Source organism: Podarcis filfolensis (genome assembly GCF_964270895.1).
Source record: "Podarcis filfolensis genome assembly, chromosome: 3".
Classification (NCBI taxonomy): domain Eukaryota; kingdom Metazoa; phylum Chordata; class Lepidosauria; order Squamata; family Lacertidae; genus Podarcis; species Podarcis filfolensis.
In genome coordinates this window covers 2,978,301-2,993,122 of record NC_139606.1, presented here as the reverse complement: position 1 = coordinate 2,993,122, position 14,822 = coordinate 2,978,301, and the positions used below count along the sequence as shown (strand labels likewise).

At 48.6% G+C, this 14,822-nt stretch overlaps 1 protein-coding gene across 1 annotated transcript; it reads left to right on the top strand.

The window, feature by feature from the left end:
- The first annotated feature begins 111 nt into the window (after window positions 1-111).
- On the top strand, window positions 112-13,061 carry OTX1 (orthodenticle homeobox 1). The gene is made up of 4 exons (XM_083606332.1): window positions 112-172; window positions 2,996-3,288; window positions 5,001-5,152; window positions 10,856-13,061. Exons 2-4 carry the CDS (start codon window positions 3,192-3,194, stop codon window positions 11,699-11,701), a joined length of 1,095 nt encoding a protein of 364 aa, XP_083462458.1. The 5' UTR covers window positions 112-172; window positions 2,996-3,191; the 3' UTR covers window positions 11,702-13,061.
- Window positions 13,062-14,822: the final 1,761 nt, after the last annotated feature.

Sequence of the window (14,822 nt, the reverse complement as noted above, 5' to 3'; positions counted from 1 at the left end):
CCATTGCCCGGGCGGCTGTCACTCAGCGGCGGCGAGGCCGGGGATTGGCGGGGCCGGGTTACGCACTCGCCTGGCGCTCACATACCCGGGCAGGGCGGCGGAAAGGTGATCAATCTTCATCGGGCTACATTTCCAATCACCTAAGAACTGGGCGAGACGCCGCCTCGGCAAGGTAAGAGCGCGCTGCCTTCTCGGGCTCTTCCCTCCTCCTCCTCCTCCTCGCCTGGCCGCCCCGCAGCCCCTTCCCCGGCCCGGCCAGAAGTTGCGCCCGCTGCCTCTTCGCCCGGCCAAGGCGCGCGCGCGGGGAGCGAGGGAGGCGGCGGAGGAAACGCCAACTTCCCTCGAAACTTGCCTCGGCCGCCTGCGAAGGGGCTGCGCGGCAGGGAAAGCCGCGGCCGGACGGGGCTCCGGCTGGGCGAAGCTGGCGCGCCCCTCGGGCTCCCTCAGGTGCGGAGTCCGCGCTGGCCCTCCCGGCCTCTGGGCGCGCAGCGGGCAGCCAAGGGCGCTCGGGCGCTGCTCTCCTCCGCTGGCGGGCTCGCCCCGACGGGACTCCCGGCCCCCGAGGGCCCTGGCCGGCTTCTCTCGGGCCGGGCGACCCCCTCGCCCGCGCTCCCCCTTGACACCTTCTGGCGCCCGGCCGCCTCCTCTCTCGCTCGCTCCGCGCCCCACGAAAGCTGCTCGGCGAGTCGCGGCGGAGCTCCGAAGGGGGACCCCGCTCCGTCTCTCCGGGTTGGGAGTCGACTTTTGGGGTTTGGTTGCAGTGTGGACTTGCTGCATCTTCGCTGCCGCGGGGCCTGTCCGGGAGGACCTTTGGCCGCCCCCCCCCCCGCCGGCTTCCCTCCCTCCGCTTTCTCCGGGGTGCCTGGCCAGCTCCCTCTCGGGATTCCTGGGCCTCCTTCGAGGTGCCTCGTCCGAAGATCTCTCGCTCCAACTGTCCTTTCCTGAAATTAAAAGCGCCCAAGGAAGGCGCTGAGGGGCCGCTGTTTAGGAGATAGTTTGAAAGGCTTATTCGAGTGCGATCCCGGAAAAACGCATTGGGGGGGGTTTGCAACTGAAATAAATAAGCAAAAGTGTTGATGTTTCAGAGAGTTGCAGTCTTGAAAACTTTAAAGCAAGTAGAGCTGGAAGAATGGAACTATCCTCCAAGTCAAAACAAAACAAAAAAATTTCCGTGTTGCTGAAGTTTTGGCTAAGTCTAAGGCCCAATCCCAATGTTATTTCCTCTAAAGGAAACCACACGGGTTTCAAAAGGCCCTTAATCTTGTCAGTACACTTAGGACCGCAGCCTGCTAAAGTAAAGCAGATGGACTTTCTTTTCACTTTTTGAATCGCGTGAAGAGGCAGAAATCCCTTCCTTCTCAAATCAAACCAAGGAGAACTTTAAAGCAAATCCAAACTTAAGGGAAACAGCAACAGGTTAATCAGTTTTAAGAGTGTGGAATGCCTTAAATTAATTTGGCATATATAGGCCTTTACAGCCTAAGAAAAAATTATTAACTTAAATTTAAATCCCACTTCATAGTTCTTGCTCTTGTTTCTTATTTATTTATTTAGTTAGTTTGGTTTTGTAATCTTTCTGCTATAAATATAGGTTTTGGAAGCAGGATGGCCTGCGGTCCAATTAAGGTTTCTGGCCAATAATTAATTGAGGTTAATGCCACCACCATCTGCTGCTGCGGGATGTGGGATTTTATTTTATTGTATCTGCTTGGTTTGTCTAACTTATTGTTTGTGCATGTCTCCGGCGGAATCCATCGGCTAATGAACCTGCTGGATCTGGACATGGGAAAATTTACCTAAATATCTGTTTCTCTCAGTTAAGAAAAAAAAACAAACAAATGCCTACAAAATCCCCCCAGAAACCCTCTTATAAATCCTTGGAATTATATAATTTCGAGGAACAACAGCAAAACTTTTAAGGGGCTGTAGAATTAAAAACAGCTACAGCACCTTGAATGTTTTGCCTATACTGGGATTCTGCGAGTGTATAAGCCACCATCCTTACTCATGTAGTTGAAAGACAGTTTGCGTTGGCCTAAATTTTACTTTATTACTTTAGTAAGAGGGCCTAGGATCCTGCCTTCAGTCTTCGCTACTCTCCGCCACCCGAAATGAATGCGAGAATTAGGCAACTTTGTTGTGTCGTCTTCCTTTGCCTTCCTCCGCGGCTCTTCCGTCAGTCGGGGGGGGGGCCTTTGGAACGTGAATTTCAAAGCAGCTCCTGGAATCTGTTTGTTTTTAGGCCATTAGCCATTTCTAATTAAAGCGTCTCTTTCTCCCCACTTTCAGATTAATTATACTTACCCCCTTTTTTGGTATCTCGTTTTGATTTTTAATCCAATTATCTTTTTAAATAATTGCTTTATCTTCCTCATCACGGAGTATTGTACCCCCTGGAAGCCCCTCGGCGATTGTATGGCAATATGGCTGTAGTTATTAAAAAAAAAGAGTGGGGGGGGGAGTAGACCTCCTTCCCCACTCCCACTCCACCGCCCGGTTACACCTCTTCACTCTCTGTCACTTTCTGATTCCACTTCCCCCCTTTTCTTGGCGGGTGGGGGGAATTTCCGCCATCTTGTGTGCGTCGGAGAGGCTTGACTTTTGTCCTTAAAAAAAGCCCTATTTATACGGAGTGTGTATGTGCATGTATACCTTTTTTAAGACCTAATCTTGCCTAACTCCGAGTACAAGTTTTCTTACTCCTGGACCAGGTGTTTGGAAGAAACCCCTCGACACTTTTTTTTGTTTTAAATTGACAGCCTTCCATTGCTTTACTTCCCTCCTTGCGCGTTTGAGAGGGTTTTTTTTCTTAGTTAGGATCTGCCATAGCTGTATATAAAATTATATTCCAGCTTGACTTTATCTGAAAGTCAAATAAATGAGAGGGAAACAGAGGGAGGGAAGTAAAATAGGCGCGCTTTGTGTGGAAACTTGGAGAAAAACTGATGTTTTGCCTTGTTCTCTGTCTTGTGCGTGTGTTTTTTTGTTCCTGCAGACTGCAGTGAGAGGCTCTCCTGCCACTGGGATTTCCTTCAGCCGCCTCCTTGGAAGAATCAATTTTTAATTTTTTTATTATATATTTTTTAAAAAAAAACCAGGAACAAACCAAGAATTTTAAGACACGCCTTTTGGGGAAAATAACATTTCTAATTGTGTGTGGATAAATTGGAAAAATCTTTCCAGCTTTTAGCATGATGTCTTACCTCAAACAGCCCCCCTATGGCATGAATGGGCTGGGGCTGGCGGGACCTGCGATGGATCTTCTCCACCCTTCCGTGGGGTATCCGGGTGAGCAGCACCAACCTCTTTTGCTTCTACCCACTGATTATTGGCCAGGCGGATCGAGCCCCTCCAAGCAGCCTCGTATTTAATTTATGCGGCTGAAATAAAATAGTTCCTCAATTTATTGTAGAGGTTCTACAAGGTGAAAGGGATCCGAGAGCTTATGGATAAAGCTCTTGATAGATCATATTATTTTTTTCCAGGTCAGCAAAATTTTCCAGAATTGAATTATCCACTCTTATTATCACCCCCATACCTGTGGTATCCTAAACCTAAAGAATTGGAAAGTGAACACTTCTGATTTTCCTGGCGTTTAATTCAATGTTAAAATGCTTATTTCTCATGGCACCCTAGCACCCCAGGCCAACCTTTAAACAGGTTGGTATTTGGTATTTTGGTATTTAGTAATTTGGTATTTAGTCCCTAATTATAATCAATGGGGAGCAGGCTAGCAAAATGTTTACTGTCCAAAGTGTGAGTTGCCAAGTTTCAGATTTTGACTTGCTTTTTAAGACCCCATTTATTTTTGTTGTTGTTGGAGTGTGTGCCTTGACAATATTACAAATAAAACAAAAGTGTGTTTAAACTACTTGCACTTTGAGGGATATATCTAAAGCCAAATACAAACACGTTTAAATGTTAGTTCTCCTAAGGTTATTCGTGCTTGAGAACTAACTGGGGGTGGGCGTGAAATCCTTTGATTTCGAACTTGGGCTGCCCATCCGAAGTTAGGAGCCAATCTTTTCTTTTCCCGGGTCCATAAGTCCACAGTACTCTCCGCCCCCACGGATGAGTTTGCTGAGAAATGAAGAAATGGGGTGTTGATGGGCTTTCCCCGTGCCTTTTCAAATGCTGTTATAGCCTGATCCACAACCAAGTTAAGCTGGAAGTCGTGGCATATAATGCGAGAAAGTGCTGTCTATCCCCAGCTCAAGAAGTTCTCTGTCCTTCAGAAATGCTTGACTTCTCCTGACCCTGAATGCGCAGGCAGCCCAGTCCTACGGGCTTTCACTGTGACGTAACCCTCCGCTGACTCCAGTGAAACTCGCTCCCATTGCAGGGCTGCAGCTTTAAACCGTCATTCCAAAAAGCGTGTTTGTTCTGCAGAGTAGCACCAATTTAATTCTGCTGCAGTTACTGCGGAGTAAATTATACCTGGGATTGCATCTTTACTTGGAGGATTCAAGACCTAAGGTCTTCCCTGGAACTTACGTCCAACTAAAGTTCTTTTTAAAAATTATTTAAATGACTGGGCTGTAAATAATCTAATTAAGTACAGATACTAACATTTTAACTGGGTTGTCGCCAAGAGACCCAGAACTTCAAGTGAGCTGCTCTTTTACGTCGGAGGCCGCTCAGGAAACTCAGTCTGCAACCCGAACAGAATTTCCGTCTGCATTTCCCTCCCCTCCTCCTCCCCCCTGGGAGCTGCCCTGTGGTCCGCAGAGTTTCTCACCCTCCCCTCCTCGAACAGACGCTTTGTGTTTATATTTATGCGCCTTTAAAAATATCAGGAGCTGTCCTTGTGATTTGGAGTTCTTTGTGCCTCCCCCGCCCCCACCTCCTGATTCGCTTGCTGGACCAGAGAGCGGCGAGCGCGCGTCTCTCCTCCGCCTCCCCATCCAGAACCGGGGCCGGGGTGGCGGAGGGAGGGGCGGATCTTGACCATGCCGACACGGGTCCTAATACCCCCTGTCTTTCTGTCCCGGGACCCGCAGCCACCCCTCGGAAGCAGCGGAGGGAGCGCACCACCTTCACCCGGTCGCAACTGGACGTCTTGGAGGCGCTTTTCGCCAAGACCCGCTACCCGGACATCTTCATGAGAGAGGAAGTGGCGCTGAAAATCAACCTGCCGGAGTCCAGAGTCCAGGTCCGATGGCCCTTGGGAAAGCAGCGAAGCTGGGGCAGAAGGGCGGCTTGGCCTGGGGTGGGGAAAGGCGGGGCGGGGGGCGCTGGGGGTTTTCTTCTTCCCTTGGCGGGGCGCGCTCCAAAACGGGAAGGGACTTGACGCGTGGAACGTTCGCTTTGTTTTAATTTGCGGGTTTTTCTCATGTTTTGTGTGGCCATATCTTCCCTGAGTTCGCACCTAACTAGGCCTCTCTTGTTAAACTGCAGCTAAAATTCCTTACCCGCCAATGCTGGAGCGAAATAACTTTTCGGCGCTTAAGTTATATAACCAAAAGTCTCACAATTAGGAGCTTTGAAGCCGCTTGTTGGAGTCAACAACCGCTTCCCTTGGCGTCAAGGTCCAATTCCCCTTGGCTATATAAAGACTAGCTGGACCCTCTCCGTTGTCTTGTTTTCTCCTTCTCACTAGTCAGGAGGCCAACAATCCCGATCCTAAACACAGATAAATGGGCAGACTCCAGCCAAAGTTAGATCCAGCTGATGCCCACCAAGTTCAGTTGGGTTTGAGATCAAACAAATCGGCGTAGCTTTTTAATTTTAAAGTGTGACTGACTTTTGTTGGATTGTGCGTAATTTGTTTAAACCCCATTGATTTTCATCAGGGTTGGTTTTTTTACCTTTTAAATCTAAACTTTAATTTAAAAATTGCCAATTCAATAAACAAAACAACAAACTAAAATGCATCATAAAATGTCATAAGGGCAAACAGAATGAAAATACATTATAAGGTAATAGAGCTATATAAAGAGAATGGATAGCATAAAAGATATTCCATGGTGGGATACAGGATTCATTTTTATGCAAAATATATTAAGCATTCATAAACATCACTAGATAAAATCATATTGAGTAGGAGTGTGGCAACCATGAGTTGTTTGGTCATGTAAATAATGAACAACGACCAGACAATGCAAAATCTGAGGAGTCTGCATCGCCCCTGGAAGCATGTATCTTATGAGTCAGTTTTTAATAAATGACAATAAACACAACATTTTTGAACCATGAGTCCAAAGAGTAGCAAGATGTGTCCTTTCACCCTTGAGAAACCGCTAAGCAAGCAGCAAATATAAAATGAATTGTTTACAAATAAGATTGGCATTGGCACCATCAAAAATAGATAAAAGACATAACTGAGAGCCCAGAGTGACCTGTTTGTCTATGATAATACTAATTTCTGTTGCCGCCTAATTCCAGAATTTGTTTACATAGTTACATCCCCACCACATATGCCAGTATGTTCCTCATACCTTGCAACCCCATGAGCATAAGGGGGAGCCATATCTTACAATAGAAGCTATTAAAATCAGTTTCAGTATGTTTAAGGTCTCCTCCCCCAGGCACATTTGGAGCAAATTTCCTTAAAATATTACCAAGTAAATATGTGTTCTATTCAAGACAATCCTAAATACACTTAGAGCAGAACCTTAAACATTATTAGTTAGAAGTCTCTCACTAGGACTTCTTTACAACTTAAATTTGTTGTGATTTCTACCTTTCTTGGAAGGAAAAATCACATTAATTTCAACTGAAGTCTATTTCCACCGGACGCCACAAGGGATTGCAGGGCGGCATGGGGGCTGCTGGGTGTCCCTGGGTGCTGCAGTGTCCCCTCTTTAAAAAAGCTCTGCCCTAGTGCAGACCCATTGAAGAGACATTGTTGATCCTGAAGTAGTTCAGCTGACTCCCACAGGACTAGTAAAATAAACATTGTGACCCAGTTGCTACATTATGTGAGGCTTTTGTTTTGTTATCTTCCCACCTCACACCACACATACATTTCCCTTTCCTGTAGCATCTTAAGCTCAGTTGTTGACTTGAAACTCACACACTGGCTTTGCCATATATGAGGGTTTGCTTTTCAGTTTGTTTATTCCAAAAGACTAGGAGCAGGCAGACGCTAATTTGCCAGACTTCAGGTTGCTGTGTTTGGATTGGGTGTGGGTATGTATGCGTACACACCTTGGCTCAGGTCAGAATCCTAGGAAGAAAATCTTTTTTAAATGCACTTTGAGCTCAGATTTCTCAAACCTTTATTTCCCTAAAGCCCACTTTCCTCCAGATGGATCCCCAACAGTCAACAAAGGGCATCTCTAGAACTAAATTCTACTAATTTGGATGCTGCTGCAGCTGCTGTAGGCTAGAGTGGAGAGCAGATACTCCTTCACAGGAGTCCAAAAGAGCCAGTTCCATTTTGAACATTTTGATGCAGAGAGGTGAACAAAGGGTGTTTATTATTTTGCATTTGCAAAGTTTTGCTAATAAGATTTTGACCAGTCTACACAACTCTGGGGAAGCCCCACTTAGCTAGGCTTGGCATCACACCAAGCCTGCCATCCTTTATGCAATCCAGCTTTATCTGGCTAGAGCTTATTTCAGGGGTTTCCTCTGGCAACCCATGGAAAAGGAGGGATTCAGTTTCAGCCTGCTGAGGCAAGGTCATAGACCATTTCCTGACCATACCTCCCTTGCTGTATTAGTGTTAGTGACTAGATAGGACAGGCCATAAGGCTGCTCTTTAGAACTGTAAATATACCTGTAATGAAAATGCAACCACACCTCTGTTGTGCAAGGTGAGATTCTTCCTGTCTGCTAATTATTTGGTCAATGTCCTCTTTCTCTTTGAGGGTCAGTTCAGACCTAAGGGGTTTTCTACATGGAAAGCATTTACCTGGAAAAGAAAGGAATTAAAAAGTGCATGTCATTGTTGCATTTCAATGCATGCATGCATGCTATGTGGGCAGGCTGCGTTTTACTACATGTAAATGGAGTGAAGTACAACTATGGATAATAGATCACAGAGAGCTATGTATGTAGGACACTATTAATGTCTAAAATGGCTCCAATATCTGTTCCTACATGTATTTACCTACAAGCAAGCCCTATTGGAAACTCACTGGGAGTTGCAGTGGTAAAGCACCTATTGGAAAGGGTGTTACTCTGATCAAGGTTCAATGCAAACATACTTGAAATTAAGTCTGTTTCCTATACTGTTATTGTATTCGTGAAATAGCTACTACCTGATGTGGCATGTTACTTAACAAAAAAAGAATCTATGATTAAAATGTTAGTGATTGAGGTTGAGATTCATAAAAGCTTACCAAATATCACAAGGATAACCTGTATGGGAGGCGGGGGGAGGGACTGATGTGAGAATTACAGCCATTCTGAATTCCATACTATGGGTTCTCTGGACTTGGATTGCTACACTGAAATTCCAGTTCCCACAAAGTGATTAAGGGTGCTCCATCTTGTCTGTCAGATAATACGATGAACTGAGTTTCCATATAAAGGATAGATAAGTGCACTGTGATTACGATGGTGTTAAGGCAGCTAAGTCCTGGAAGCAAACTGTTTTAACTTCAAAAATTCTGTGCTCATCACACAGTCAGACGGTTGGTGAAATGATATGTAGGTGGTAGTCAACGTGACACAGTCTTGAAACTCTACTGGGAATTTCACTGAAGGACTGGCTGTAACAGAGCACTTAATACAACTGGGTGGTGACTGGGCTGTATGTCCTTGGCACTGACAGGTGGATGTTATGCTGGTTACAACTTGATTTTCTCATGTTAAGATGAGAACTCTGGCTGGTAAAGTGTGAAGGAACCTGTTGAATTGATGAGACGACCTTGCATAAGTAATAATAATGGGAAACAAGACTCATTTGGCTGCTCTTCAGTATGTTGGTAGCAACTGTATCATGCTGATGCTGATATCCTTTCATACTGACAACACTGAGTGGTGTTCCTTGCCTTTTTACGCCATAGACTCAGCTGGGCAAGTGTACACTAAAGCAGTGGCTGTTAGGATAGTTTTTTGTTGGATATGGATTTGGTTCATGTTTGTTCCATGTAGTTTGGTGGAGCAGAGTTTATCTAGGAGCTTGCTAAAGGATGCACGATACTGATTGTCTTAGACTTTTTGGAGATGTAGATGAGGGAGCTGACCGACTGATGAGCAAAAGGAAGAGTAGACAGTGGACAGTAGTAACAGGATAGGATGCTACCTGTTGACTAGTCTTACAGGTTGAAGGATAAGGAATGACACAGTAAAAATGCCGGCTTGCTCTTAACTGATCATAAAGGATACTAATGATGCCATGTACTGGGATGGGTGTGTCTGCAACAAAGGAATGGTTTCTGTTTTGGGTATGCTGAGAGTTATACTGTCTCCTAAAAGATAGTCTCAAGCAGGGTGTATTAAGATGATAGCTCTAGATATATATTTAGGGGGGAGGCCAAGCTGGGTACTGTTGAACGGAACAGGCTGAGAACTTTGTTCCTAATGGCTTAAGGTTACCAGATTTTTTTCAGTGAATCTGAGGACACTTTTCAACTTCAATGGATTTTGTATGGGGACTGGTTTGTAAATCCGGAGACTGTCCCTGGGAAATGGGGACGTCTGGTAACCTTATAATGGCTCCCTCTCTCTGTAGGATGGGAATGTAGAATGGTGTCAGAAAGAGAATACGGTGTTCTGTTGGACGGATGCTTAATTAGGGGTGCAGTTCTCCACATCTAGCATTTTCCTATTGGGTGCTGATGAATCCTCCTTGCTAGATATTTGAGAGGGACAGGTGGAGGGATGGATTTAACATCTTTGCTACATATAAAATCTCTAGCTAATAGGATTCTTTAATAGCAATCCTTTGGGCAAGGAGCTGCAAGGAGCTCTGTAGCAGTGCATTCTTTAGGAGAAGAAAATCCCAGATTAAATCTCCAGTTTCTGAATGGAGAGATCCTCGTCTGAAACCCTGGAAATCCATTGCCAGACAGTGTAGACAATACTGAGCTAGCTGGACCAAAGGTTTGACTCAGGATAAGACAGCTTCTCATGTTCCTACGCTGATGGCTGGCTCATTGCCTGCTTCTATTGGGTGTTACTAGTAGAAGGTGCATGAGGTGCTGGACTGCCAGTTTACCGTAATTTATAAATGGCTATAAGGAGGATTGGTTGGACAGGGGAGTGTTGGTGGAACTGGTGCAGACTCCCACTCCCTTTCCTACTTCTTGATAGTATGACATTATGGATGTGGGTGGACTGGCAGCCCCTCTCTGCAGGAGCCTGCTGGGAGGAGGATGGAAGTTGGCTAGGGGGGAAACTTGATCAAACCATGTTGGGTTGCGTCATTCACCTGAGCGGAAGGTGGGTGTCATGCCAGGCGGGTGCTGAGTCTGGGGGTGTTTTGGCTAGGGTGTGATTTGTGGTGGCTACGTGGGGTTCCAGAGTCGCCCAGAATTGGTTAGCTGTTCTGGGTCGCACCAACGACTTCCCTTCCCTTCCTCGCGGGCCCCACATGAACGCAACAGTGTGCAGAGACTGGCGAGAGAGAACGCGCTGAGCCAGAGCCTGGTGGCTCCTGATTACCACTGGTAGGAAGAGGGGGAAGCCGGCAATGGATGTGTAGATCCATTGTGTAGTGATGTGTAGTGATGGAGGATGATAGGCTAACCTGGACAGCTGCTAAACGGCCTCTTCCGCCCTGCACCATTCCGCGTAGATTGAGATTGTTTGGCACTTTTCTGTTTCGTTGCGATCACACAGCGTGTGCCAAAGTGGGCGAGGGGAAGAGACTGGGTGGCAGAGCAGGGGTGGGGTCCCTGATTCGTGGAAGAGCCTGTTCCGCCCCCCGCCCCCATTTTCTTTTCTTTTCTTTTTCTTCCAGGTCTGGTTCAAAAACCGCCGCGCCAAGTGCCGCCAGCAGCAGCAGCAGAGCGGCAGCGGCGCCAAGAGCCGGCCGGCCAAGAAGAAGTCGTCGCCGGCGCGGGAGAGCTCGGGCTCGGAGAGCAGCGGCCAGTTCACGCCGCCCGCCGTCTCCAGCTCCGCCTCGTCGTCGTCCTCCTCCAGCTCCAACTCCTCGGGCCCGGCCAGCGGGGCAGCGGCCTTGGGCAACCCTGCGGGCAGCGGGGCCGCCGGCTCCGGCTCGGCCTCGTCCTCTTCCTCGGCGTCCCTCAGCAGCGCGCCCTCGGCCGTGGCCGCCTCGTCCATCTGGAGCCCCGCGTCCATCTCGCCCGGCGCCGTGCCCGAGCCCCTGGCGCCCGGCGGCGCCTCCTGCATGCAGCGCTCCGTCTCGGGCGCGCCCTCCGCCTCTTACCCGATGTCCTACGGGCAGGGCGGCGGCTACGCGCAGGGCTACCCCGCGCCGCCCCCGCCGCCCCCGCCGCCCTCCTCCTCCTACTTCGGCGGGGTGGACTGCGGCTCCTACTTGCCCATGCACGCGCACCCGCACGCGCACCAGCTCAGCCCCATGGCGCCTTCCTCCATGGCCGGCGCGGCGCACCCGCACGCGCACCACCCGCTGGGCCAGGGCTCCAGTCACCACCACCATCACCACCACCACCACCATCACCAGCCGGGCTACGGGGGCACCGGACTGGCCTTCAACTCCTCCGACTGCCTGGACTACAAGGAGCCGGCCCCAGCCGCCGCCTCTTCCTGGAAGCTGAACTTCAACTCCCCGGACTGCCTGGACTACAAAGACCAGGCCTCTTGGCGCTTCCAGGTGCTGTGAGGGACGCCGCTCGCGGGAAGTTTTAGCCAGCCAAAGGAGGAAGGCAGCGCCAGCCGCGTCTCCGCTCGAGCACCCGCAGCCCCGCCACCCCCCGCTCCCTCGGGGCAGCCTCGTCTCCCCACGCCCAGCACCGACGTCTCTGCGCGCTCTCCACCAAAGCCTCGGCCCTCCTGCTCCCCAAACCGCCTCTTCTCACGCAGACCAGTTCATCGACACTTTTCTTTTCTTTTCTCAAAAAATATTTAAAGAACATGAAAAGAAAGTGTAAGCGCCCCGCGTCCAAATAGCATGCCTCTTTTTCCAGCTCCTTCCCACACAACCAAGGATGCGGCTAAACGGCTGCTGGATCAGGCCTGCTGCTCTCCGCCTCTCTCTTATCTGCTTGACTCCTGGTGTGTTATTTATTCGCTGTCTGGGATTATGTTCCGCATTCTGCTCTTATTTTTAAACAGAAGAGAACTTTAAATTCGTTCTCCTCCTTTTCACATACATGTTCCCTGGAGACCCCCCCCCCCGCGCGCACAAGATTCCTCCCCCCGCCCCAGCCATGTTGCTGGAAGCTTTGTAACGCTCACTCTCGTCCCAGGTGAGAGGGAGGAAGCGCCCTTTGCTTTCATGCCGATTGCAGACTTCTGTGTACAGCTCTTAATCCCCCCCCCCATCTCCTTGGGAGACTCTTCTCCCCCAGTTCTCTCCGTAGGATTGTATTACAAAAAACGGCAGGAATTGTGTATATAGTGTAATGTTAAGTCCGTTCCAGAGACCCTTTTTATTTTTAGTTTGATTAACTGAGGTGAAGGTGAACTCAATATCTTGAGCCTAACGTACAGGAAATGGAAGGAACCGCGCGCATCTCATCTTTTTCCCCGGCCAGGACTTCCCTTGCAACTTTTTTGGTCTTTTTATATCTCGATAATTTTTGCGGGTGGGAAGAGGAAGGTTCCACTAGTTGGGAAAGACAGGAATGCCCCGTTTGGTAAGGAGGGTGAGGGAAAGAGGCATTTCGAGGGGTGGGGAGGTGAAGGGTGCGACAAAAGCGGGGTAGGTGTGGGTGCGGGAGTTGGAATGCGCTACGCGCCACCGGAGCAGCCCCTGGAGCAGAACACGCCAGTCCTCCTTTCTCTAGTGTTGCCTTGGCTGGACACATCCCGCGTACTCTGTCATCCGCCTCCAAAAAAACAAAAACAAAACCCGTTGGGGGCCTGCTTTGCTCTCGGGAATGGAGAGGAAAGAGAGAGTGCGAAATTGTAAAGTTGATTATTTACCCCGTTAATGCAACAGTCACCTGTTGAAATGTAAGGCAAATCTCCCCCCTTCCCTTTATCTACATATCCCTATAATAAAATCCAAACTAATAAAAGCCCTTGTCTGCGTCATCCTTCTTGGGCGACCCGAGAGCCGCGGAGGGGCTGGAGCGCGCCCCCAAGCCCCCCCCCCTTAGCTCTGCACCTCCGTCAGGCCGCTGCTCTGGCGGGGACAGATCGATTTTATTTCCGAGGGGAGGGGAGGAGGGAACGCTGGGTCGCCGCACTTTATCTCAGTGAGCTGCCTTTTAATTACTGTAATTGGATTGGCGTCCAACCAAAACTTTGAGGGGTTATAAACGCAGTGGAAAGGGTGTGAGTGCGCTACCGCCCCCTTGGCCACTCTCTGCCTTTGGGAAAGCGCAAAAGTTACCCAGCGCAAGCCTTTCTCCACGGATCTTGGGGCGGGGTGTGGGTGCTGTTCGAGGGAGACAGGAACACCTGAAGCCTGGCAGTAACTTTCATATGTTAATTACCCTCAAACGCTGCCTGTTCCCCGCAGCTGGGCAGGCTGGGGCCAAATCATCCTGGGGTTGTGTTGGTCATTACCTTCTGGAAAGCTTCCACTTGGCACTCCTGTTAAACCGGTCACTTGGCAAAAGCTTCTAGGAAGTGAATATTTATGAAACTTCAGGTTCGCAATTCTGCTAGTCCAGGCTGGGGGCAAAAAGTAAAAAACGAATAGAAGCTGGACCCACAACCCAGGATCCGAAACCAGCTTAGCCAGGGAATAGCTTCTTACACGAGTATGAGACAAAAGACTTCAGCGAAGGGATTCAGGGTACAATATACCCCGGACTGAGATACTGTACTGCAATCAGAAAGTCCTATTGCGTTTACAGAAATTGGGGTTTTTGTTTTAAATAGTAATTTAGGATCTAACCCAGACTGTATTTGATCAAGATTTGATTTTAGATTTAGCGTGCATGGAAAAAAAATCTTTAAAATTATAACAATATTTTTATATATAGGGCTGGCAAAAGCTACGTGATAATGGAGAACGGAGTGTTGTAGAATTAAGTGCTGAAATAAGTGGCATAGCGCGAAATTCTGAGGGGCTGCAACCAGCCCCCCCCCCCCGCCGGCGCCGGCTTCCACGAGGAGCCCCCGTCGGCAAAGGCGGCAGGGCAGATCCGTCCCATCGTGAGCAGGCAGGGACAGAGGAGGCGGGCAAGGAGTGACCCCGGCGCAGCACGGCGCTCCTCTCCACGGACGTCGGGGGGATTCGACCTGCGCGGGCAGGCAGGCGGCGGGGCCCATTACACCATAGCTGCCGAATGCTTCCTGGGAGGGACGGGGTGGATGGTAGTAGTTTAAGGGGGCAAACTTGCCTCCTTGCTTGAAAAGTTTGCAGGTTTTTTGTCCTTGGCCAAAGGAAAACAGCTCTCCTGTGGGATAAGTTTAAACTGACATTTCAAAAGCACTGGGATTAATTAGCCTATTAATTACTACTAAATAATTAATTGCTGTCCTTTATGCGGCACATAATCAGGGTTCACACCCACAAGTGGATTAGCTGTTGTTCTGTCAACGTGAGAACGCCAGTTCAACATCGATTTTCTTTTCTCTTGGAAGCTGACTTCATAAACTTGCCTTAAACTAATTTTAAAATCAGGGCATGGATGGAGGTTAATGAAGATGGCAGTCTTCAGAGTGATAAATTGTTATCTTATGTGTTTATAATATGAGTAACAGCTGCGGGTTATAGATGTTTATGGGAAGTAGGAACAACAGACGTGCAAGATCACAGGCTCCATCAAAAAGTTCAATGCAGTTTATATAAAATAAAACAAAATGGCGCAATTAGCTGTTTCCTT

What these genes read in the sequence shown, in the direction of transcription:
- OTX1 (XM_083606332.1), top strand. Translation starts at nt 3,192, where the DNA reads ATGATGTCTTACCTCAAACAGCCCCCCTATGGCATGAATGGGCTGGGG. An exon ending in CCCTTCCGTGGGGTATCCGG is followed by an intron (nt 3,289 to 5,000) that starts GTGAGCAGCACC and finishes CGGGACCCGCAG; the next exon opens with CCACCCCTCGGAAGCAGCGG. An exon ending in TGCCGGAGTCCAGAGTCCAG is followed by an intron (nt 5,153 to 10,855) that starts GTCCGATGGCCC and finishes TTTTTCTTCCAG; the next exon opens with GTCTGGTTCAAAAACCGCCG.